This window comes from Ipomoea nil, unplaced genomic scaffold (genome assembly GCF_001879475.1).
Source record: "Ipomoea nil cultivar Tokyo-kokei standard unplaced genomic scaffold, Asagao_1.1 scaffold3087, whole genome shotgun sequence".
NCBI classification, from domain to species: domain Eukaryota; kingdom Viridiplantae; phylum Streptophyta; class Magnoliopsida; order Solanales; family Convolvulaceae; genus Ipomoea; species Ipomoea nil.
This window is the reverse complement of record NW_017619515.1, coordinates 3,451,370-3,477,632: the sequence shown is the minus strand read 5'-3', so window position 1 is coordinate 3,477,632 and position 26,263 is coordinate 3,451,370. Positions and strand designations below refer to the sequence as shown.

Sequence of the window (26,263 nt, the reverse complement as noted above, 5' to 3'; positions counted from 1 at the left end):
TGACTCTCCCAGACGAGATGTCATGAGTTTGAGTCCTCTTTGTGCTTTAGTAGGTTGAGAAAGTAGCTATGAATAAATACTACTGCAAGATTGAGTCAATTATATCAAAAAAACGAGAAAGAAGCAGGGTTATTTATACCAACATGTGAATATGTTTGTTCAACCTCTCAAGCTCAGTTAGTCACTTGTCAGTAACTCAGTACTCTCCACAAAGAACACCATATCCTGCCAAAAATATATGTATGTAGAATAGGTACGGCATAAACAAAGGGGGTAAGTAGTGGTTCAACACACACCATTTATGTTTACTAAACATTAAGTACAACAACTAGAGCACTCATATACTAAACAAGCTAAGTACATATTATCCACATTCTTTGATAATAATGAACTAATCTTTCCTCAAAACCAACATTATTGAAGAACAATGTAACTCATATTCAGAAATTGACAAGTCAAGGATTGTTTGTAAAAGGCAATTCAATAACTGTTTTTTTTTTTTTTTTTTTTTTATAAAATATCTAAGGTAAATATATATATATATATATATATATATATATATATATATATTAACAAGAATAGAGAAGGAGATCAAAACCCAAAAGTATATTATAACAATAAGAGGGAATGGATGAGTTTGACATTCATTTTTTCAAGTATCTCACGCTTCTGTGTTATTCTAAAGTGCTAGCAAAATATATATATACACACACTTACCCTACTTTACAGAACTGCAACTCCGTTTTCCTTCCTGACACATAAAAAAAAAAGTAAAGAACAATCATGTTTCAAACATTGATTTATTTTTAAAGGGGAGGGGGTTTAATCAGGGAAGTTTAGAGCTTTACCTATAATAACCTTGAACAGCAAGCAACTCCGCCAAGATTCTACCATACAGGCTCCTATCTCCCCAGCTTTCTAACAGAAAAATTACACTCAGCTTGATCAAGAACGTACAATTTTAAATTTCTAATGCATCTTGATCTGGGGAAGCTTCTCTAACTTATGTAATATCATTATTCCATTTTTGGGAATACAGGCATCGGTAGGAGATCTAAGATTTTGATTATTTGACACTCCTGCTGGCAGATTGCATCACGTTTGGGGTTTCTTTTATGGAATCACTTGTCTTCAGCTTCTCTGCTGCTGCTTCTTTCTCTGCTTTCTTCTTCTCAAATTCCAGGTGCTTGCAATTTTCTTCGTGTGCTTGATTGAACATTTTTACAAAGTTGAGTAGAGTAGTGATAACTACAATACAAGTTCAGAATAATACATGTGAGAGAAGAAGCATTCTTAGAACATTTATGCATGCTGTCTACATATTTCATACATACAATTTGAATGGTTAGACGAGATGCATTTGATAATTGAGACTATACTACAGATGAGGCATTATATAGATGGATTAAAATGACTAAACACATGAAGGATTCAAGTAAACTTAAGTCCTAAAATACACAACTTATTGTTCATGGATCCAAGGGGGTAAAAACCAGAGAACCAATTACATTAGATAGGCAACTTGTTTGAATTGAATAAATACCTTGCTCAAATGGACAACGTGCAGGATCTTCTCCAAAGTAAAGAATTAATGCATCCACATTCCTACCCTATAAGGTAAATAAACACAGTTTATGTGGCAGACAAGTTATGAGGTCTATAAATGCCCATTGTAGAAAACCTAGAGCCATACCACACCAGAATAAAGCAACGCCAAGGACCTTACTTCACCCTCTGCATAGCAAAGGAATTCCTTCAAAGCCTGAAAGAAATAGATGCTACCAGTTAGACAAACCTAATGTACATCGCAATTCATAAACATCTAATCACCAATATGTCAATAGACTATCGAGAACCAAAAATGAGCCATTCAGTTGTGCTCAAACTTGTCCGCCTGAGAAAGGACTATGCTAGTCATTCCAATTCCCGTCAGGGAGGTCATATTTGTTTTGCTGTTCTGATGCTACTACCATCATCTCATGAGTTTATCTAATGTAAAATGACCATATTTCTGGAGAGTGCTGGCATCATTTTTTCACAAATATCCACTACTGCTGCAAACAGCACATGTCCAGCATCTGGTAAATCATTGACCCATATCCACAACCCCCCAGGTCTGGAATTTGTCCATGCTACTTGTGTGATTTATATGCTCATTTCTGTTAATATAACTTCTTCTTCTTTTTTTCTTTTTTTTTTTTTTTTTTTCTTTTTTTCTTTTTTTTTTTCATGTGGGTCTGTTTTGTCAATTTATCATTACCTTACAAAAATTTTCCGAAACCTGTCCATCACTTTCTGACATGGACAACTCCTGTATTACTTTCTCAAGTCCTTTGCTGATAGCTTGCATTTCCTCTGCCAAGAACTTTATTTGTATCTGAACAAGTTAAAAGCAAGATTCTAAGTATTCAGAAGATATTTCTATTTATTGACATGTAATCAATTATTTCAAATATGATACCTTTGATGAAGGTTCCAAGCTTGAAAGATCTTTTGAAAAGTCAAGAAGTTCTGGCATCTTAGCCGATAGGACCTGCTAATCATCCCACAGTAGTGATCCATCATAAGCAAATGTAATAGAGAGTATTTTCTAAAAACACTTTACAAGACAAGGAGCCAGTATTAGAATAAGAACCTTTTAACATAGTAAGTTACAGATATAAACCTAAGATAATGGAGTTCGGAAGAAAATAAAAAGGGGAAATTTTTTATGCTACAAAACACTGTACATATTAAGTGCATGTATAGTTTCAAGATACAAGAGAAGAAAAAATGATCCAACTGATTGTACCCTGGTTCACTTTAACAAAACTAAGAGCCTTTCAATATTAAGATGCATCAAAGACATTTACAAGTTACAATTCCCTAATACAAACACAAAAGAAGAGAAGACCACAGAAAGAGATCAAATTGAAATGTTTTTAATGGACAATTGATATTAAAAACACGGCATTATATTTGCAGCATGGTAGGTTAACTTTCTTTTTAGGTTACAACCCAAGGCAATCTACAGAACTAATACATACCTTACAAAGATAATGCATGAGAGTCATCTTGTTGTTTCGTGCACGGGTTTCTGTAAGTTTGAGTAGGCTATCCAACCTAAATCCAACAGCAGATCCTATACCAAAACCAAACAATAAAATGCCAATCACTGACGGAATAAATACTTTAAAAAATGATAGGTGATCATTCTCAAGCAAGAATGTAGGGAAAGCACAAGGAAACAACAGCAACAGAAAAATTGGCTTACATAAAAAAGGTATGCATGATTTACATTGTTTGAATCCTTCCCATTGCAAAATAATTAACATCGTCAGAGAGAGTTATTGCCTTATTGGTACCAACAAGTTAACATCTAAGACTAAGATGATGTAATTCACTAACTTGTCTGGTGTTACTTCACATCATATATGTGATGGTGGACTCATCCAAAAAGGAACCGACATATAATCCAATTAATCCTCAGCTACAATATTGGATTCAGAAGATAAAACAATTTATGGTCCTTTACCCTGAAGATTCCAATTAGAAGACAGAAGGAAAAGATACTGATTTAGTTTACAAATGGTTTTGTAGTAGTACCAAACCTCACATGAAGATAATGCAAACCCAGAGATAGACAGGGCCGTAAAGAATAATAGGGAAGTCAAGTCAAATGCATACAAATACAATGAGAACCCCTTATGGAGTTATGGATGAGAGCATAAGAATATTTACTCACCCCTTGCAGTTCCCTGGTTCAAAGCATTTCCTAGGGAAAGAATTGTCTGCATAATTCTTTTCAACTTGGCTGAACCCCTAATCTGATGAAAACATAATCAAGAAACACATCAATGCAATGATATATATCCTCAATTTACATATAAGAAAAGTAGTAGAGAAAGGTCTGGGAAAAGGAAGTTTGCCTGATCTGCTGCTGAATTCACAGTGTTTAGACTTTTCCTGACATCAGAAACCTAAGATAGCATGAAGTATTTTAGAAATAGTTACTTTCAATTGTATAAGCAGAGGATAAATTTTCTTACCTGGGACTGAAACTGAAGCTTAAATGAAAAAACTCTGAGTTTTGACTGAGTTCGAGGAACTTGCATTAATTCCAAGAAAAACTGTAAAATAAATGCATAAACCTCATTCTATGTCAATAGAAATCACAAAACCAACTTACAACAGAAAAACTGCAATACAAAATACCCAAGCTTATCTCAGATTGCACAAACCTGTTCACATCTTCCCAGATTATCCTTTGGTCCTTTATAACCCTAAAAAGAAATAAAAAATAATAATAACAGCAACAACAACAACAATAAACAATGATAATTGAATTTACAGTTTTCACCATGATTTGTGTACAAATAGCTAATAAATCTAAAACATTTTTTACCTTAAGCATTTCCATCTCCTCCTTTGTTGGGCAAAACTTAATCATGCTCTCAACTTGATCAGCATCTATTGCTGAATCTTCCAAGGCAAGCACAGAACTCTACCAAATAGAAGAAATGTATCAGAACTCAGAAGCATCAGTAGAGTTCTGAAAGGTATTTGGAAAAGAAAGCTGACATTTCAGAACAATGATTTAGTAGAAGAGTTAGCATGTAGGAGGTTTTAAAAATTCTAAAAATAAATAAATAATAGTAACAATCTAATTTGATTGAAACTCAGCCTGTGCTTCTAACTGTTTGAAGAGGCATATATTGGCCTTCAGAGAAGGAAATAAAGAAAGGAAGAGAGAATTAGAGAAAGAGGTACTTCAGTAGAAAAGACATGTCAAATGCATGCTAATGTAAATGTGAACAGAGCTGCAAACTATGAAGTCAAAGCAATCTGTTCATGCTCAAATACAAATAGAGTTCAAACACATGACATTAGGTTTGAAACATTTTGAAGCTATAGTTTGAATGCAAGGCTTGGATCGAAGGCCAACGTATCAATGTACACATTTATATACAATTGGAGTTACTATTGACTTTCTAAATTATAAGGGGTTTACAGATATATATTATTCAAGTTTAAAGTATGATTAAATTGCTTAAGCCCAAAATTAGAGATTAATTATAACTCAAGCTTGAATTCAAGCCCAACTCTGAAGATTCAATTTCAGTGGAAACATGTAGATGTTCAGCTTGATCCAAGTTGGTTGCAGTACTGAACATCGACATTGGCTATGATTGGAGACCATTACATGAAAAACAGTATTGTCAGGAAAACAGGTTTTGAAAGTCTGTATGCTACTCTGAGCATAAAGAAAGATTTCCTAAATTACAACAGAAGTGAATGAATTATTGTGACATAAGCATGAGGATTGCAGACTCTATTGTAGGAGGAAAGATTACTACTTCAACTACTTGTAACATCAACCATTGTAAAGCATATGTTTATCTAACACCCTGCTAGATTATAGAAACAGCTTTTCAAACAAACCACGTTAGTATAAAAAACAGAAAATAAATATAGAGAGAATAATATAACTTACTAGTAAATCACGCAAGGGTACCTTCACCTTTGTGAGCATGATTTCACAGTTATATGCCCGCCTATGATCAATCTGTTAAATACATGCTATTAAATTCCAAGCCTTATAAGAAGTCACTAGTAAATAAAAAAACATGCTATTCTTCATTTTCTCCTCACACAGATGAGAGGAAATGAGAGAAAAAAAAAGCAACTTCTAGCAGCAATAATACAAAAGATGTTATACAAGGAGCAGTTTTCAGATTCAAGTTCACTTCAACTTAGAGTTGAACTGGTAACAAACACCAAACCTTCAAGCACTCACCAAATTGAGAATAAATCTGAAAATGATTCAGCTGATTGCATTAAATTTGTGCTTTATTATGTTTTTAAGGATTGCCATTGGAGCCTTTTAAAATGTTGTGATTTCCTTTTCTTCACAAGAACCAATTATGACTTCCATTCTACATTATGCTCAAATTTCAATGATAGGGTGCATAAGGACTCAATTACAATATGATCTCGACAAATAAGTAGTACCAGGTCAGAAACTAACCTACAAAACCAACACATACCATTGCCAAAGATCAGCCAAGCACCATTTTGACTCTCATATGATCTTATAGAGTAAAAGTTGCAAGATAGATTCAGAGTCAATGATGGCATACTCACTGTTGGATTATATGAATATTACTATAGAAAACAAGCTACCATAACAGAAGATAAAAGGTGTAATCATCACCTTACAACCTCTGAACTTCAGATCTCACACAACATATTCAGGGTTAATGATGGCATAGTAACTGTTGAATATTATTAGAGGAAACAAGCTACCATAACAGCAGATAAAAGGTTTCATGATCACTTTACTACCTCCAAGGTTCACATCTCATACAATATTAGAGGAAACGAGTTTCCATTACAGCAGATAAAAGGTATCACTATTACTTTACAATCTCTGAGGCTTGAATCTCAGAAAATATAAGATCCTTGAATTACAAAAGCTCTTGTAACTTTTAGGATTTCTGACAGGCCAATCAGCTATAGCAGTGAAGATTCTAAATTAAGAGGCATTCTCAGCATTTCTTTTTGTGAATGCAGCTTGTTTATGAAAATTCACAACCTCAAATTTTGATACTAACAAAAACTGAACATTACAAAAATCTGGCAAAAACAAAAAGAAGAGATGAGGGGATTTAAAGATGCATACTAGATAGCCAAATAGTTTGCACCACAATTTTGTTTAACTGAATAGTTTTGCAATTTCTCGTCCATTTGATGGAGATAATTTTGAAAGAATGTCATTTACTAGAATAGTTCATGTGACTTCTCTTAAAAGTCCAAGAATCTGATAGTAAGGAAATAGTGCATTTGTAAATATAGCATCCAAAAGGAACATAAATCACCAGTTGCACTTTATCAGGTTTTGCCCCCAATGAGGTCTTCGAATTTCCTTTCCTTTTAGCTTTGTCTGAATTTGGAACTGAGAAGAGTGATTCAAGTTCTGATATATCAATTTCGGGAGCCCTGATTAACACAAGAAATATATTAGTGCATGATATATAACATATAAAGGTGAATAACAGTTCATATTTCATAATATGTACATTGCTTACTTGGCAGATTCAGATTTTTGTGTCTCGGCCCACAAGCTTCCCTGGACTGCTCTGCTTATCTTCAACCAGTGCAATGGTTTCAGTTTCTTTGTCTGACTGTTTATAGAACTAATGGCACGGGAAAAAAGTTGTATCCCTTTCATACCAGGTGGAGGAATAGAAGGTGGCGGTGGTCCTGGTGGCATTGGTTCAGAATGTGTTACACTAGTACCTGCCTTTGTCTCCCCATTAATAAATGGGGTTGGAGGAGGTGGAGCAGAAGGAACATTCTGTGGAAGGGCAATATGAGGGTTCATTGAAGAAGAAAGTGTAGGAGGAGGTGGTGGTGGTGGTACTGCTGCTGACTTTTTAGAGCTAGCAGTCTCTGTAGATGGGGGCGGTGGAGCTGGAGCTGGTGATCCATGAATAGAGGATATACTTCCCTTGAGAGGTGAGGGTGGAGAAGGTGGAGGTTCAAACTCTCTACATACGGGAGCAGTACTCTCCTTCAATAATGGGGTTGAATTGGGAGGTGTTGGTGGTGGTGGAACACCAATGGGAGTTAAATCTTCCTTCGAAGGTGAGAGTGGAGAACATGGAAGTCGACATTCACCACTCATGGAGGCAAAATTATCCTTTTCGTTTGGTGTTAGTGGTGGTGGCGGTGGCGGCGGTGGTACACTTCTAAGGACTGACCTGTCATCTGAATATTGGGTGGAAGGAGTATGAGGAGAAGAAGATGAGGTTGGAGTAGAGCCTTCCTTGGCAGCGGCATCTCTTTCCCAAGTCATTGGATGTACCTCCTGCATTGTATGGTGAAGTGGGCGAGGATCACTGGTAGTAGTTGTCTCATCCGTCAACAATATGACTGCAGGACTTAAAGCTTGGGTGGGAGGGGGAGGTGGAGAAGGTATAGAAACAGTGACTACCTTATCTGACAGTGGAGTAACAGGTTCATGAGGTACTGGAATAGGATATGGAGGTTCCAAGATACTATCAACTTGATCCTTAGTAGGCAAAGGAGGAGGCTTGAGAATAACAGTATCGAGTGAGAGAGTCTCTGTTTCAGGTGCAGAAGACACCTCTTTCCCCTTCTGTTCACTTGTATCTGCTCTGAGGGATGATTTGGGAGAGAACTGAGATTGATTCTCTGCATCATCTAATGTTGTGGGCCCTTCCCAATCTTGAGCTTTAATGGGAGTTGATGACTGTGAGGAAGGACTAGTTTCCTTACCCTGGGGTGAACTTGATTCCAACTTTTCTTGCATCATGGTTGCTGCAGTTATTTGTTGGAGCACATTGAGAGCAGCATCACCCTTTGGACTCAACCAATCAACACTATTAAAGATCTCCTGAACCTTAGCAAATGCCTCGACTGGGAGGCCATCCTTCTCTTCAAAACAGGATAAATTCCCAGGGAGTACTGAAGCAGCAGCAGCATCCATCTCTGAGAAAAGAATCTTCATCCAGAGGATAATTTACAAGTCAAGATAATGCATCTTGCTGCAGAAAACAATCACAAACAATAAAATGTGAAAGATACCTCTGCCCTGAAATCCTTTGGAAATTGATCCTTAGAATCCCACATTGTATCGATTTCATCACGGTTAAGCATCACAATGTTAGACCTAATAAAAGCTGTATTGAACATAACTCGAAACATCATTTGTTCTTGTTCCATGTCATCATTCAAGCTGATACACTCCAACACAACATCACCTTGAATATGACAGTTGATATCAATCTTTACCAATTCGCATTCTGCCTGCAGTAACATCAAAAGAAGTTCATATGCCAATGTCCAGTGTTACTGTATTTTAAAAATTACTCCTTATAAATGAAGACAGAAATTTTTTCTTTGGTTGGTGGGAGAGGATGTTGTGGAGAACTCTAATGCCAATTTGTTTTGAAGATGATCCTTTAAGTCAATCAGCTAAGATTAAGGGCCAAAGTATAGAAATAACTACATAGTTTTACATATATCCTATAGGTTTCTGCATATGGAGAGAAATGATTTAACTCAAGCACCAAAAACCTGTAGAAAAGTTCATAATACATACATGCATATATGTATGTATATAAGAAGAAGATGATGATGATGATTTCAAGCACTGCAGTGTTGGCAAAAAATGATCAAAACCTAATCAAGAAAATTGTACAGTGTAACATGGAACAGTAACCAAATCAAGAATTAAAAACATTTGACCCTGTGAACAAGGAAGACACTTCTATGCCCGCACGAGCTTTTAGCTCACTGGTTCAGTAGATAGTATTTGGGAGAAGAAGGAAGACACTTCTATTCCAGTACAACAAAGCAAAAAATTTAGATAATACCTGCTTGTAATGACGAAAGGGTTTAATCTTCTTTGGTTTTGAGAATAGAAGTTTTGGATTTCGGTCCCCTACAAGGAATGGATCTTGTCCATAGATACGAAATGTTGGTCGGCATCCTCCACCTTCATCAAAATTAGGTATCATCCTAAGGATGACACAATCCAAGGTGACAGGTCTATCAAGAGGAGGCCAGGATGTACCTACATTCCTCCTCGATACATACTGCAAGTATCTCAGCTGAGAAGGAATGGGATTAAGAGGTGTCAACAAGTGCAAAAGCTCACGTGGAGCCTGTCTATATATCATATCTAAAGTCTTCTGTTCACCAGTGTAATGTCTTCTATATATCAGTAATGCAGCCAACATAAATGTCAAAATTGGCCAACCACCCCGTTCGCAGTGCATTAGAAGCACATTTTGCAGGCCTAGAGATAGCCAGCTTTCACTGGATCTTAGAAAATGGTGGATGACCTCCATTGAGAGCAATGGACAACCCTCATAGTGTCGAGGGTAGTCCATTATAGTTATATCATATTCAGACAAAATATTTGCAATCGAGCTTCTTGTCATCTCCCCGGAATGGAAATTGAAAATCAAGATTGATACATCTGAGAAATTATCCCGAAGCTGAGCAATTACATTTCGCACATAGGGTTTGTAATTTTCTTCTTCCCAAACATCAGAACTGAAACAGCTATCAAACACTGCACATAAACAATAAATAAAAGACTTTAAGAGAAGTTAGACTCAACTATTGTGTAGGTTTAAAATTTGAACCATTTCTAAACTGTAATGTAGTGTTTGAATATGAGGCATGCCTACTTTGCCAGTTCTGAATTAAAAGTTATTTTCAAACCTGTTTAAGAATAAAACTGGGTTCATAACATGTCAATGTGTTATCTTTCTTTCAAACTGTAAATTTTCTTAATATTTCAGGCTCGTCTTTTTCCAGGAATACCATGATAAATTTGGTTAGTATGTGTCACCATTCCCCCCTGCTCCTAGATAAACTTTACAAGCCTATATACCAACTCCCCATGCACCACCCATCTTTTTTCTGAATTACACTCCCTGCAGATGTTGCATGCTCTCCTTCCCAAAAGTATCATACAAACACTCTTTTCCTCAACAAACTGCAATGTTTCCCTCAGTAAACTTATACCGAGGTAGCACTCTTTTAGTCAACTCAATGCAACAATGTCTTCACAAACTTTAATGAGCAGTGGTGTCCATATCTTTAGTTCCCTTGCAACTTATTTCTGATCATGAAACAAATTTCAATGTATCAACCAAAACTCAACTTTCCCTTTCTTCACTTCTTTTAATAGTTTCTACATTCTATACACAACATTTCCGAACAAGCACAGTTTCGAATTAAATACTAGCAAACTGCTGTTTTCGTCTCTCTTCTTCTAAACTTCTCCGCAGCTTAATCTGTAACCACTTCCGAGTCGCTGATCACTACTCTAAGTTGTCCGTTTGAATTTCTATTGGAATTAACGATTTGGCAAATTGACTAGTGGTTTCAACAGCATGCTCGAATTTAATAATTTTTAGCTTCAACTCGATTTCCGTTAAACGTGAATGCAGGCAGCTCTATTTACATACAAACATTTCGAAATGAAAACGCAGATACATAAATGCAATGTAGATATACACATTGTATGTATAGTGGTGTAGAGAGAGGGAGAGAACCGTAAACTCGTTCGCAGATCTCGAGGAGTCCTTCCGGCGGCTTCCTATAGAACAATTTCCGAAACAGCGCCATACAATTCCTGCCTTTCCTGGGCGTGCTTTTCGAGCTCAAACTTTTTCTCTCTCTATCGAATCCAAATTCACATCAAAACCTGTGAATGTATGCACACAATCCCTGTCTCTCCCCCCTGGCAGTACGTGAAATTTCTTCGCGAAGAAGAAAGAGTGAATCTGTTGATCGTTTTTTCTTTTTCTTTTTTTTTTTTTGTTTAGAAGTTGATCGGCTACCGACTCAGCTCGGGAAATGACGTCACTGTCTTGATCTGGAACCGCTCAGCTGTTGGGACACGTCAGCGCTTTAAAACGACGTGTACACCACCCATGCACGCAACGTCATGGCATGTGTGACCTGCACGTTAGTTAAATCTAAATAAATAATTGTTTTTTCCCCTTTTTTGTTTAAAAGGAAAATTTAATATAATCATGGGAAAATGGTAGTTTTTCCCCCTAAGTTATATACTTATAGCACTTTTTCCCCCTAAATTATTTAAGTGGCTCTTTTTTCCCCTGAAATGTTGAATGGACATATTTACCCTTAAAATAAATATTTAAAGTAAATATTTTATTTATTTTTATTCTCCAATAAATTATTACTATAATTTCGTTCAAACCAAACAGATACTATAGCAACCAAACCAAAATATTTCAATTACAATTTATAATCAAAACGCGATATTTAGAGTTTATTAAAATCGCGGATCAGAATGGCCGGTTCATGTTCCGAACTAAAAAAATAAAATACATTTATTGTTGAATTTAGACTATTTTAAAATAAAAAATAAAATTTTAAAATAAAGACGGTTCAAAATCGCGAACTGGATCCGGAATCGCCGGTTCACAGTTCATAATCCAGTTTTTTTTTTTTATTCTTAAATTTAATAAATTGAAATCTAAATATTGGGTTCTAGATCTGAATCATAACTGAAAACTTTTAATTCGATTGCTATAGTGTCTGGTTCAGTTTGAACCGAACCGTAGTAATCGCTACATATACGTAATAATTTGTTGGAGAAGTAAAATAAATAAAATGTTTACTTTAAGGGTAGAAATGTCAATTTAATATATTAGGGGGAAAAACCACCACTTTTAAAATAATTAAGGGGACTAATGTGCTTACATAAATAATTGAGGGGGAAAAAGTGCTATAAGTATATAACTTAGGGGGAAAAAGTGTCATTTTCCCTATAATCATTGTAATATATATATATATATATATATATATATATATATATATATATAATTGTAAAGATATGTGAGATAATCTTACAAAATAATGACCCTACCAAGGATCTTGTGGTCCACTGGTATTCGATTGCTTCTTTATGTGAGAGGCGTAAATTGTATATGTAGGTATCATCTTTCTTTATAATAAAAATACTGACTCTAAGTAAAAGCAATTCTTAGCTAAGTTAATCAAAAAGTTGATTTTGTATTCAATAAGGTTATAGCTGAAAGTTGATTTTGTGTCCAATAAGATTATGGTCAAAGACCTTATAGTTAAGCGGCATGAAGTGATTTTTCAAGTGGAAGTCATGGATTCGAGGCAATATTGACTCGTAGATTTCAGTATATATGAACAAGTATTACATGTAACATGATCGTATGATTTTTTATAAAAGTTATTTATTTGTCTTGATTTAATGTTTAAACCAACTTTGACATAAGTTAATTATTTGTTTGATTTAAAGTTTAAACCAATTTTGACATTGAAATGGCTGCAAATTATCTTGTAAATCTAAGATGATTGGCTGTAATTTTAAAACCCTCCAAAAAGTCTTAACTCTTTAATTTTTTATATGACATTCGGTAATCAACATAATGAGCTATATTGTAGTTATATTAACAATTCACTAAATATTCATCAAGTTGTTAGGTTTAGGCAAATTATATCGTGCACAATGCATTGTGCGCCCTAAGAGTCTATGTGTATTATGTTGAGAGTTTATGTGTATTACGTTAAGAGTTTATATGTATTGCGTTAAGAGTTTATGTGTATTATGTTAAGAGTTTATATGTATTATGTATTATGTTAAGATTATGTATATTATGTTAGAAGTTTATGTGTATTCTACTATACAATTATGTACATACGAAACATGTGATTTTTAAGGTGCACAATATAACAATTGTTAGGTTTAACGTCAGTCGTTATATCATGGACCGCGGTGCATGGTCAAAACAGCGTCGTTTCTTTAAGTAAAGAAACGGTGCGCCATTACTGTTAACAGAGCGCGCATTTTTTTGATGTGTTAATTACCAACTGAAACTACAGTACGTGTATCTAAACTGTCACTACAGTGTATCTAAACCGACACTGCCTCGCGTATTATTTTATGTATTATCAAATGAAACTGTAGTTATATCAAAATGATATTATAGTTGTGGTGAAATGAAACTGCAGTTTATATAAAATGAAATTGAATAACATTTAACATATTTGAGTGTATATTGTGCAATGAAGCTGTAGTTATATCAAAATGATCATGTAGTTGTGTTTTAATGAAACTATAGTGTATATAAAATAAAATTAAATAACATTTTAACATATTTGAGTGTATAAATATCGAATGAAACTGTAGTTATATTGAAATGAAATTGTAGTTGTGTTGAACTGAAACTGCAGTGTATACAAAATGAAACTGAATAACAGAGTTACTTTTTACAGAATGGCGCAAAACAAATGTCATTTCTTTTTATTATACAAAACGACATTATTTAGAAGTTCGGTACATAATCGACTATGCACTGCAGTACACGATATAAATTGCCGTTTAATGCACTCATTAACTTTTGAAGTCATTATAAGCCCAATTGACCCAAAATTGTGCAATTATTTTTAGTTTAGTTGTCGTTCTGTTGTATTTAAAAAAAAATTAATTCTTAAAAGAATCATTGCTAGACAATTATAAAGAAACAAATTGAAAATGTCTATTGTACAATAAAATATTGTCCGTATAAAAATATATTAGAGTAACCTCAATTGTTTAATTTTTTGGATTAGTTTATGTCGAGACATGTAAGAAAGAGATAAAGAAAGAAAAAAAGAAAAAATATATATATATTAAGAGAAAAGGAAAAAAAAAAAATTGTACACGCGCTACTTGAGTGCTGCAGGTGCGCCAGACGCGCACTTGTCATATATTTTCCCAATTTATTTTTAATTGAGTTAATACCCAAAATCGTGCTCGACTATAGTGGTTTTTCTCAATTTTGTCCTAAACGACTTTGGTGGCTTAATATCGTCCCAGACTTTTGTGTTTCGCTCAATTTAGTCCTCCATTTGTTATTCCGTCAAATTGGTGTTAAATAAAGGGACAATTCAATAATGTCAATATTGATCTCTCTTTACTTTCAACTTGTGAAGTGCGAAATTCCTCTTTCTTGTACGAATTACACCCAGAATTACTCCCGAACCTGCAAATCAAATTTTATATTCGCAGTTTTAGGAGTAATTCTGGGGGTAATTCGTAAAAAAAAAAAAGGATTTCGCAGTTCACATGTCTATGAGTAAAGAGATGCCAATATTAAAATTACTAAATTGTCTATTTATTTAACACCAAATGGAAGAATAACAAATGAGGGACTAAATTGAGCAAAAACACAAAAGTCTGGGACTAAATTGAGCGAAACACAAAAGTTTGGGACGATATTAGGTCACCAAAGTCGTTTAGGACGAAATTGAGAAAAATCACTATAGTCGATGACGATTTTGGGTATTAACTCATTTTTAATTAATAGGATTTTTTTAATACTATTTGCTCAATTACAAGGTAGTATATGTTTTATACTTTCTTAAACTACTGCAGCCCAAAAAATCAATACCCCACCACTAATGTTCGATCCTATAACATTCTCTCAAGGGGTTAATGGAACTTACAAAAAATTTTAACTTATAGAAATAAAATCCTCAAAAGATCTTCATTCCCGTTTATTAAAAATCTCTTCCTAATTTTTTGTAAAAAAAAAAAAAAGATAAAATTCCACCAAAAACTCTTGTTAGGGATTTTTAGGGATGCTCAAATGAGACATTGTTACTTCCAAGTTCCAATATGTATATCCTTCCGACAAGCATGGTACGTCATTAGATATAAATATAGTGAGAGATGCATGTACTTAAGATACAATTTGAGCAGAAAATCACCTGCTTTGTCGTGATTTTCATGGAACATGTACTATGGTGTTATACGAATACCACAACAATTATTATTATTTTGTTGGCAAAAACACAACTGCATTCAATTAAACTTTCGAAAACGTATTCAAAAAAGAAAAGAAAAACTTTCGAAAGAAATACATAAGTAATAAAAGGAAGTGGAAAATCAAACCACTCTCAACCACAAGACAAAAAAAAAAAAAAAACAAGATTTCCGAGCTAACAAATGAATAATTCAATTAATTGATTATTTAGCAAACGAGATAAACACATTAGATAAATCTAATAACATATATTTTACCTGAGATAAAATTAAATCAAAACTAAAGTCCTGAGCATCCTGTAATCCATGTATGAGAGCAGATTAGCTAGTGTATCACTGAGGGCGGGCACAAATTAAAACCTGTTACAGTTTACTCTTTTCCTGTCTTCTACTCGTGCAACGTAACCCCAGGCCTATAATTGTTTTATAACATCTTTTAACAATCAACATATATACCCATGGACGGAGCTAGTATGGGGCAGCTGCCCCCACTCCCACCCCTTTATATATATAGCATTAAAAATTATATACAATATAATCTATATTTATGTATAAAACATTAATAGTTTGAGTAGCTTAGTTGGTTGAATTTTGAGTTTGATATTAAAATATAAATGTATGGTATTTGGTTCAAATCTCATTAACAACATTTTTTCTTATCTAATTAAATGTTCTTTTAGTCTACTTTTTATTGAATCAACTTATTCGAGTTAATTTACTAGTTGATCTACTTCATTATTATTCTACTTCATTGTATTCGAATGTTTAATATTTTGTCATAAATATTTTTACATTTTCACCTCACTCAACTATATTTTTGACTCTGACTCTAATTATCCTGTAATCTATCAAAAACATTTTATTGTAATTTATAATGTATTTTGTATTTCAACTTTATATTATGCCTGTTTGATATTTTATAATTGACATTTATATTGCCATTTAAACTTCACTCCACTCAAATAATTTCTAGCTCCGTCTCTGTATATACCCTTTCTTCCATCGTCCATTCGTCCAAATCAACTTATCTGGATGGTCTACTGACTCTGGGCATCTCTGGTATTGAAAGATATCCTTTTATAGCATCGTCATCCCACTCCTGGTTATGGTTAAGCATAAGGGAGGAAACATTATTATATTAATTAGCCTCCTCCAACGGGTAGTCTATCAATATTTGGATCGGAGAGGGACAACTAGCTTACTGATAAAGAAATTCTAGACTTTGTTGGAATTTTTTTAATTTTTTTTTTGAAAAAAAAAAATCCAACAAAATTTAGCATAGTAGTGCTAGTGTCCCCTTTGGATTCTTCGAGCACACACCACAGTACACCCAAAGTGCCATCACTTAAAATCTATTGAAGCTCATGATGAGAATGATCGATCAACCACCAGACGAAATTTTTGCTTGTGATCAAGGGACTTTTTAGAAAATATCTTTGATAGATATATTAAAAATGGTCTAAAGTAGGGACCCAGGGTCTAGGAGTCTATTGCATCGGGCCTAATAAAATGAACCGGGCAGCTTAGAAGGAGACCCATACCAAGAAGGTGGTCCAATCCAAGAGAGGTGATCCAAATCAGGGGACTCGGATGAGGCTACTCGAGCCGGGTGGCTAGACTCGGGGCACGACTTCCGCTGCCGGCCACAGGTGATCCTTGTTCTGTCTCAGAGCCCATCTCCTAAACCGGGGTGACCAGATTTGGCCCAATCTCGCGGCCCACCGTGTGGGTTTTGACCTAGTTTTGTAGCCCACCACAAAGTTAGGTAAATTAGTTGGAATCTCCAATGCATTGTGCGCCCGGGCCAAAATGATGTCGTTTTGTATCTTTTTTTTTTTTTTTTTTTTTTTTTTTTTGAAATTTTGTTTCCTATTTCTGCCATTAACTTCTAAAAAAAAAAATTCATATTTTGAATGTATAGAATTGTATAGTAGAATACACATAAACTCATAACATAATATACATAATCTAACATAATACATAATACACATAAACTCTTAAACTATTAATATAATACACATAAAATCTTAACATAAAAACGGTGTCGTTTTAAGCAGGGCGCACAATGCATTGTGCGCGTCCTGGTGCACGATATAACGATTGGTATAAATTTGCCTTGTTTAGTTATTATAAAGTAATAAAGGAGGTCTCATTCTTACACAATATAGTAATGCTCTTTCATTTATCCACTTAATAACATTACAATTCTTCTCTTTTATTGTTTTACCCTTGATATTTTATGCGAGCTTATTGATTCGCGCATATCTTGGATCAATTAGTTTTTTCAAGTCTAATATGGTGGGTTTCTTGTGAGTATTAGGCACCTGTCCTCCCACCTAATACAATGGGTCGTTGAGTCACCGTGATTTACCACCTCCACTAATTCTGTCGTGTCGGGGTGTGGAGACTCACGAGACAAGAAATTGTCTTTTGTAGACAAAAATTGAACCAGTAAGTTTTTTTTTTTTTTTTTTTTTTGGGATAGAGAACCAATAAGTCTTTAATGTAATACCACATTGAATTCATCTTTTTTTAAGTTCGTAAATTATGCCGTGGAATCGTGCCCACCTTACAAGGTGGGCACAGTTTAAGTTGAAAACGACGTTCTAATTAAAAAAAAAATTGTTTTTCACTTGCCGTTAACGGCGTTTCTCTCTTTGCAATCGCACCGTTTATAAATTATGAATCTATAGTATTAGGTTTGTGAACATGTGATAGACCTATATGTTCATAATTTTATAAATATATATTCATAATTATAGAGTTATATGTTCATAATTTTCGATGTTCATATTTTCAATTGTTGAACTCTGTATTCACAAATCACAGAACTATATGTTCATAATTTGACAACTATACAGTTATGAATCTACAATACAGATATTATGAATCTGTAGTATAGAAATTATGAATCTACTGTATAGAAATTATGAATCTACTGTATTTAAATTATGAATTTACGGTATAGAAATTATGAATCTACAGTTTAAAAATTATGAATCTACAATATAGAAATTATGGAGGATAATGGTGCCACTAACGACATTATTACTCAACCACATAAAAACGACGTCGTTTAGAACTGTGCCCACCTTACAAGGTGGATACGGTTCCACAGCATAACGATTGTTCAAAGTTAGCATGGGCCGGCAGTCGGCAGATAAGTAGCAAATGTGAAAAAGTGGACGGAACAAATTAAATTACATATGCAAATGCATTATCAAACTACCCAATACGCATGCATCTCTGAATGGGTTGAACTATGTAGTCTTTTCACATGTATGTGGTTAGGCACTTGGACAACATGCTTCAAGTGCCTTTTTCGTGTTTTTCATGGAACCTTATCTAATCACTTCTTTATATCACAACCTCTACAAAAGTTTCAACAATGAATTATCTCAAAAAGAAGAAGAAAAAAGTTACACTTAAAAATATAATTGGACCAATATAAATATACATTTAATATTCTTCTTGGTTAAGCTTATAGCACATAATTTATTTAGTGTGATTTACTTTGTATAATTTGAGAGTTATTACATATAAGTGATGTTTACCCTGTACATGCATCCTCAACAAATGGTTGGGTTTCGCTCATCACCTGAAAAAAATATCATTATATAGTTTTAAACTACTTGAAATAGATTGGTCACTCTATTCAATTTCTTTCTAATACAATATCCTTATTCCTCACAACTCTTATTTTGCACACACAGCAAATTGCCCACAGTTCAATAATTAAGTTGAATTCTAACCTTGCCCTATAGATAAACCCGCAATCCACCCACTTGAAGAGTTCCTTAGCCATTCACCCGTAGTTGTTGTGCTTAAGTGGCCTAGATTCAACTCTAGTTTAATTTTAAAAAGAAATAAATATAACATGACGTTTGGTTGGAAATAGATAATTAAAAGGTAAAATAATTGTAATTTAGTAGAAAAAGAATAATAGATAATTAAAAGGTAAAATAATTGTAATTTAGTAGAAAAAGAATAAGGTGGGAATTCAAATTACATTGTTTGAACTTTGGTAGGGAGAAATAAAATTATTAGGAATGAAATGGAAGAAATGATATAAAGACTAAGATGTCATTGTATAGTCTACACTTTTAATAAGAGCGAATAATGTTAGGCCATTAACTGGAACAAAAAAATATCGGTACTATTATTTCTTAAAATGAATGGTTAATATTATTTTGATTTTAGTAATTTTTAATGATTTTCCTTATTTACCCTCTATTATATTATTTCCTTCCCTAAAATAACCCTAAATTCCGTTAGTATAAACTTTATTAACGGAATATTCCGTTAACTATTTATTATTCTTAACATACTCATTAATTTATATAAGTAAGGTCTTAGGTTCGAACCCCATCCCGATTAGAGTTGGCATAATTTTTAAACATATATCATGAATATGTTAAAATGTATTAAAAATATATATAATATAAAATTAAACATAAACTTTGATCAAGTAATTAGCCCGACTAAATACATAGCATTCAAAGTTGAGCATCAAAGATTATAAATCGGGAACTTTAAAAATCATTTGATTTTCTTGATTTAAAAAAAAAAAAAAAATTTAGGTTAAGTTTTTTTTTTTAACGTTTAATTAATCTTCTTTTGATTATTTATAACAAACTTAATATTTCAATTATGCTTTTGCATTATTAGAATGATTTAGGTCATTATGGTATTAATATTTTTTGTATTTTTTTTTTATAATGGTACAATTGTACATTACTTTATAAATATTATACTATTATTTTTTTTATCAGATAAAATTGTTCATACATCATTGTCCATATTACAACTAAAATCTCAGTCATATACGCAACAATGCAAATCTAAAGCTTCCTACACCATAATCTCATTGCATGATGAATCTCTCTATGCTGCCACCAGTAACCTAATGGCACATGACACACTACCAACAAAAAAATAAAAAAGAAAGAACATGTTCAGTGCATATAGTCCTGACATGGCATCGCAACACTTATAACCTGACCCATGCCTTTAGCAAGATAGTCTAAGGTGGGTTTGTGCCTATACCATAGTAACCGCTAGGCATGTACCTTCAGTACAATGACCGGACACTCGTTGTGCCAACCACCAACATTTTCTTTTCCACCAATCACATCTCATCTTTTCTCATCATGGACAATCAATCATAATAAATCAATGATCATCAACAATCACCAATCAACAACGTGCACAACAACAGTAGTGGCCACCACTCAATATCAACAACAACCGATACACATTAACACATAGCAAGGGGATGATCAGGGGAAGAGCACAACAATCATATTTCCACATTAACTTGTTTGGATTGACTTAGCGTTCTTGGAAGTTCCTCGGGGGCTCGTATGCAGCCAACCTCGCCCACTGAAGATGAAAACAATGACAATGCTACCCAAAAGAGAATTATGAAGAATTAGAGAAATTTAAACTAAAAATAGTATTTATTTAGACTATCACTTTAAAACTAAGTATTTAGACTAGAGTTATTACAAAATTGCAAACATTTATTTTAGTGACAATTATAATCAATCTCTCATATATTATTTTCAATTTATATACTTTAAATTACCGATTTAAATAAACAAATTCAACATTTATTCAGCTATGCATAAACATCTCATATATAATATTGCATTGATATACTTTAAAATACTTATTTAAAAATAATCATTGGGCATTATCCCATTCGCGCAAAGCACGTAAAAAAACTAGTAATAATAATAATAACCAAGGGTTCACCAACGGCAGTGTGGGAGCTATCTCTCAAAGTGAGGGGGGTTCCCTTGTGCGCAGTGAGAAAAGGTTTAGCCTCTGTGGTTCATGTTCAGTTGAGTTACCATGATTTATATCCTCCCAAATGGTCTGTCGGGTCTGGATGTGGGGGCCCTTAGAATTGGGGTTCAACCTTTGGAAGAATAATAACCAAAGGTAATTGTGTTATTTTCACCCTTTTTTCTTTCTCCTTGTTGCTGAATTGCAATTCATGAGGGGATATATATGAATTGCAATTCCACAAAAGGAAGAAATTACAATTTCCTCCGACCAAACAATGTAGTTTTGATGGGTATAGTATTGAATTTCATTTGAAAAGAATTTCAATTACACCCAACCAAATACAAGAAATTCATACATAATGGAAAAAACAAATGAATTATCCCAAATTTGGTTGACAACTTGACATAACATCATAACAATTAACAATGGCCTGTAAATGTTCAAATTGAGCATAAAACCAACGAAATACACAACCTAAAGAAAAATTGACCACAAACTGTGGCACTGGCGACTTGTTGAGCTGGTCGGCGGTCTCAGTATCACAGAATTCTATCCTTCTTTGGGGCCACTCCAATTCCACCCTCTTATAACAAAGCCTCCCAACTCCACAAACTCTGCGAAAACTGCTTTCAGGGCTTTACCTTTTACTATGATCTTCTTCACGTACTACCCGCCAGCTTAAGAAGAAGCTAAAGCCTAAAGGGTAATTGAAATAACGCCGTAGCTTCAAAGGGCAGATTCTTGACCCAAATCTCCTATGGCTTGCAGTGTTGCAGATTCCAGCTTTCTAATCTTGGTGGGGGTTCCTATTCCTTCTCCCCCTTTGTTTAATCTCCAATGTCGTTTTGTAATTGTGCGTAAATTACATTTTTATTTTGAGTGTTTTTCAGACCCCTTCGAAGAGGCCGATTCTGGGCAATAAAATTGCACAGCTTAGCTTCCCAGGTGTGGCATATTTGATTCTATGCGATTTTTTTTTCTTCTTTTCTGTTATCTTAAAATGCAAGCAGGACTTTTGTTTCAGCTTTTCAACTGTTATTTGCTGCTGTTATGAACTGAGATTTAAGTTTTTTTGCAGCCATGGGAATGTGATTTCTTGAGTATTCACAATGCTTCTTGTAGATAACTTTACCTTCAACCACATAAAAAATTTAATGGGGAAACTGTTTGTAAACAATTTAGCACTGTTACATTTTGAAAGTATGAAGGATCTAAACTTGATGAAAATCAAGACCTGAATGAATGTTGTTTAAAAAATAACTATTAGGATCCGTGAGACGGTCTACTTTTCACTTCTGAGGAAAAATGTAATACTTTTAAATCAAAATTTAATATTTAGGTGTTCAACAGTTATTGAAAGAAAGTGCAATATTAGGATTCATGAGAGAGATTTTGTCTTTTTTTTTTTAATGAGCAAGATTGGACTTATGAACTGGACCATCATCCAGTCATGTTATTCGGCCAATTACTGAAGAAGTCATCTCAAGATTCTTCAAGTTTCCATAGTTTCTCCACCTTTTAAATTATCTCTCTGTTTTTTTCCTGTGTATTTAGTGGAGCTTTGGACCTAATAATGCCTATGTACTTGGAGTTGGTAAGTTTGAAGTGAAGTTGACTTAGTCTGGCATTTTTCCCTATTATGTTAAGCAGGTATTACTTCAGAAGGATTACATAAGATAAGAACCAAACGGAGTAGATGTTCAATTTCCTTCAGAAAAACAAATGTTATACGAGCTGTGGCAGTTCCGGTTGCCCCCTCTCCTGCAGAAAGTGCCGAGGATAGGAAAGTATTATGTGAAAGATATGGTTTTAGGCAAATTGGAGAACCCCTACCGGATAATGTTACGTTAAAAGATATTATAGACACACTCCCAAAAAAGGTATTTTTCGGAATGCTGCTTTGTGCTGACTACTCTTTACTACTTTCTCCTTGGAATTTTGTTTCGTTACCAATTTCATTCTTCATCTCTTATAATCTAAGATTGGGCCAAGGTCACTCAACTGGGCCAAACCACACTAAAAGATTGAATCTAACCAATTAGCTAGTCTAACCCCTCTGGACGCCACCAAAGTGGACCGAACAGGTTTTGATACCATGTTATAATCTAAGATTGGGCCAGGATCACTCAACTAGGCTATAATACACATAAACATGGGCCAAACCACACTAAAAGATTGAATCCAACCAATTAGCTAGTCTAATCCATGGCCTTATAAACCCATATGTTCTTTCTTATTTTATCAACTCTTAACATCATCCTTATGAGTATTATTTTTATTATTATTCATCTTGTTTTAATTTTAGGTGTTTGAGATTGATAATTTTAAAGCATGGAAGACAGTTTTGATATCAGTAACTTCATATTCTTTGGGACTTTACATGATTGCCAAAGCCCCGTGGTATCTACTTCCATTAGCTTGGGCATGGACGGGAACTGCAATAACAGGAGTTAGTTCCTTTTCCCCCCTCTTCATTTGTATCTGCCACTCGCCTCTCTTTACAAAATTAGGTATATTGACGCTTTCTTATTTTGGTTTTGATATTTTTTTTGTTGTTTAGTTCTTTGTAATAGGACATGACTGTGCACACAAATCATTTTCGAAAAACAAATTGGTCGAGGATATTGTTGGTACTCTAGCTATGTTGCCGCTGATTTACCCCTATGAACCTTGGCGGTTTAAGCATGATCGCCACCATGCAAAAACTAACATGTTAGTATGATCTCTTAAAGTCGTCACATTCTTTTAAACTAAGTTCTTGATTTCCAATTGTTTCTTTCTAACCTGTCTCTACGTGTCTATTCCAGGTTGGAAGAAGACACAGCTTGGCACCCTGTTTGGAAAGAGGAGTTTGATTCCAAGCCACTATTGCGTAAGGCATTGATAATTGCTATGGGACCCATTCGACCTTGGATGTCTATAGCTCACTGGTATGTGTTTTTCGTTATAGTTAAAATGAATAAAAGTTTTATGAAATTTCATTATAATCTCATTTTTTGAGTTTTTCTTTTAGGTTGGTCTGCCATTTTAATTTGAACAAGTTCAGACCTAGCGAAGTCAATAGAGTAAAAATAAGCTTAGCCTGCGTCTTTGCTTTCATGGCTATTGGATGGCCGTTGATCATCTACAAAGCGGGAATAATTGGATGGGTCAAGTTTTGGCTCATGCCATGGCTGGGTTATCACTTTTGGGTAATGTTAATTTCGTTGTTTTTTTATTCTTCGACAATGATTTACGTAATGCATAGTTCTTATATGTCTATATTAGTGTTACTTGACCATCTAGTAGTATCTTCCAAACCAGCTTGGTTGGCGTGAGTGGCCGTGCACTCTCATCCCTTAAGAGAGGTCGGGAATTCGAACCCCCTCTCGTATGGGAAAACAAATTTGGCCAGCGCTTTGCCCCTTAATTGGGCCGCCCCCGGTGCGAATGGGGATTAGTCTGAGTATCGTGCGGGCTTAAATGTGCCTCCTATAGTTAGGGCCTGCTCAGAACACCCCATGGTCTGACAAAAAAAAAAAAAGGTATCTTCCGTTTCTCTTTAGATTCTTTTTAGTTTCCAAAAATGCTTATAACCCTTTTTGTCCCCAGATGAGTACCTTTACAATGGTCCATCATACCGCTCCTCACATTCCCTTCAAATATTCAAACGAGTGGAATGCAGCTCAAGCCCAGCTTAATGGCACAGTTCATTGCGACTATCCTCGTTGGTAATTATTTTGCTTTTGTTTGTTAAACTAATGACTAGATTAATTGAATGTTTTCCAAGATACCTATAAGTTTGATTAGTTTATGTACCTACGATGTTGTTAGTTTGAGTTTTTGGCCCTGTTTGGTAACATAATCAGCTTATTAGCCAATTTTGGCTTATTTGACCACTATTAGTTGTTTGACTTGGTTAAACATTCAATATAAGCGTTTGACTAATTAGCTTTTTCTAATAACTTATTGCTCCAAAATGCTAAAATTCAAAAAGCTGGTCAAAGCAGTTTTTTTTATCAGCTTTTTGATAAAGTCATTTTACATGTAATCAGCTATCAACTAACAGCTAATTTAACAAACATCTTTCTACAATCAGTTAATGCTATCAACTAGTCAAACTCACTAATCCAATCAGGCTAACATCTATTTACCAAACACCCCCTTTATATATTTTGCACTAATGTTGGTATTATGTATTTAACATTTTAACCATCTTTGTTATGTTTTCTAGTTCTAAAACTCGAAAAAGTCCTTCGGGTTGTGTTTTCACAACTGTTGCGTATTTTGTTTGACAGGATTGAGATCCTTTGCCACGATATTAATGTTCACATACCCCACCATGTCTCCCCGAGAATACCAAGCTATAATCTGCGGGATGCTCATAAATCCATCCAAGAGAATTGGGGAAGGGTACGCTCCTCAATTCTTTCTCTGCTGTCTTTTGATTCTCGTATATATGCTGTCTCATCATTCCGTGAATTGTTGATTTGAAGAAAAATTGCATTAAATCTTTCTCCACACTATAGTTACTTCATTTTTGTTCATTGTAACAGTACTTGAATGAGGCCACATGGAATTGGCGTCTAATGAAGACGATAATGACAATGTGTCATGTCTATGATAAGGAGCGGAACTATATTCCATTTGACGAACTTGCCCCTACCGAATCCCAACCAATCACTTTCCTTAAAAAAGTAATGCCCGAGTACGCTTAGCAAATTGATTCTGTATTACTAATCGATTGTTCTTTAGAGCTTCCTCCATTTTTGTTTGCAGTTAAGCTAGTTTTCTTAGTTCATTTCTATATAAACAGACTTTTGTCCCAGACATTTATTATGTTTATAATATATCAGAAAATTTCTTATGTTCATCATGTCGAAATCTCACAGAAACATAGTTTGAACGAATTTAACCCGTTTATTGTTAGTGAAGATGCCAAAAACATCATTTGTTTAGGAATGTTGAGTGAAAAAAGATGCACATGATTCTGAGAAAACATCATCATACAACATACAGAGATATGCATTTGTTATGTAGGTTTGAGACCTTTTTTCTTTTGAATAAAGAGGGAACTCCCAGAATCGCAGCCACTATCCGAGAATGTGTAGGTAAATTCCGTCTTTTGACCCTAACCGGCAGAAGATCACAAGAAAGTAA

General features: G+C 34.3%; 2 protein-coding genes across 2 annotated transcripts; one reads left to right on the top strand and one right to left on the bottom strand.

The window, feature by feature from the left end:
* Positions 1-586: 586 nt before the first annotated feature.
* Positions 587-11,350, bottom strand: LOC109166150 (formin-like protein 18). The gene is made up of 18 exons (XM_019315033.1): positions 11,076-11,350; positions 9,381-10,084; positions 8,590-8,811; positions 7,068-8,506; positions 6,858-6,978; positions 5,474-5,545; positions 4,385-4,483; positions 4,221-4,262; positions 4,029-4,109; positions 3,909-3,959; positions 3,725-3,806; positions 3,027-3,121; positions 2,462-2,533; positions 2,261-2,377; positions 1,694-1,762; positions 1,544-1,610; positions 849-1,248; positions 587-751 (listed from the first exon to the last, which is right to left on the bottom strand). The coding sequence occupies exons 1-17, from the start codon at positions 11,146-11,148 to the stop codon at positions 1,067-1,069; spliced, it is 3,588 nt and encodes a 1,195-aa protein (XP_019170578.1). The 5' UTR covers positions 11,149-11,350; the 3' UTR covers positions 587-751; positions 849-1,066.
* Positions 11,351-21,595: 10,245 nt separating this feature from the next.
* LOC109166268 (omega-6 fatty acid desaturase, chloroplastic) lies at positions 21,596-25,970 on the top strand. Its single transcript, XM_019315194.1, has 10 exons — positions 21,596-21,920; positions 22,015-22,069; positions 22,775-23,004; positions 23,430-23,573; positions 23,685-23,836; positions 23,932-24,054; positions 24,138-24,315; positions 24,716-24,834; positions 25,402-25,516; positions 25,660-25,970. The coding sequence occupies exons 1-10, from the start codon at positions 21,882-21,884 to the stop codon at positions 25,819-25,821; spliced, it is 1,317 nt and encodes a 438-aa protein (XP_019170739.1). The 5' UTR covers positions 21,596-21,881; the 3' UTR covers positions 25,822-25,970.
* The last annotated feature ends 293 nt before the right edge of the window (positions 25,971-26,263 follow it).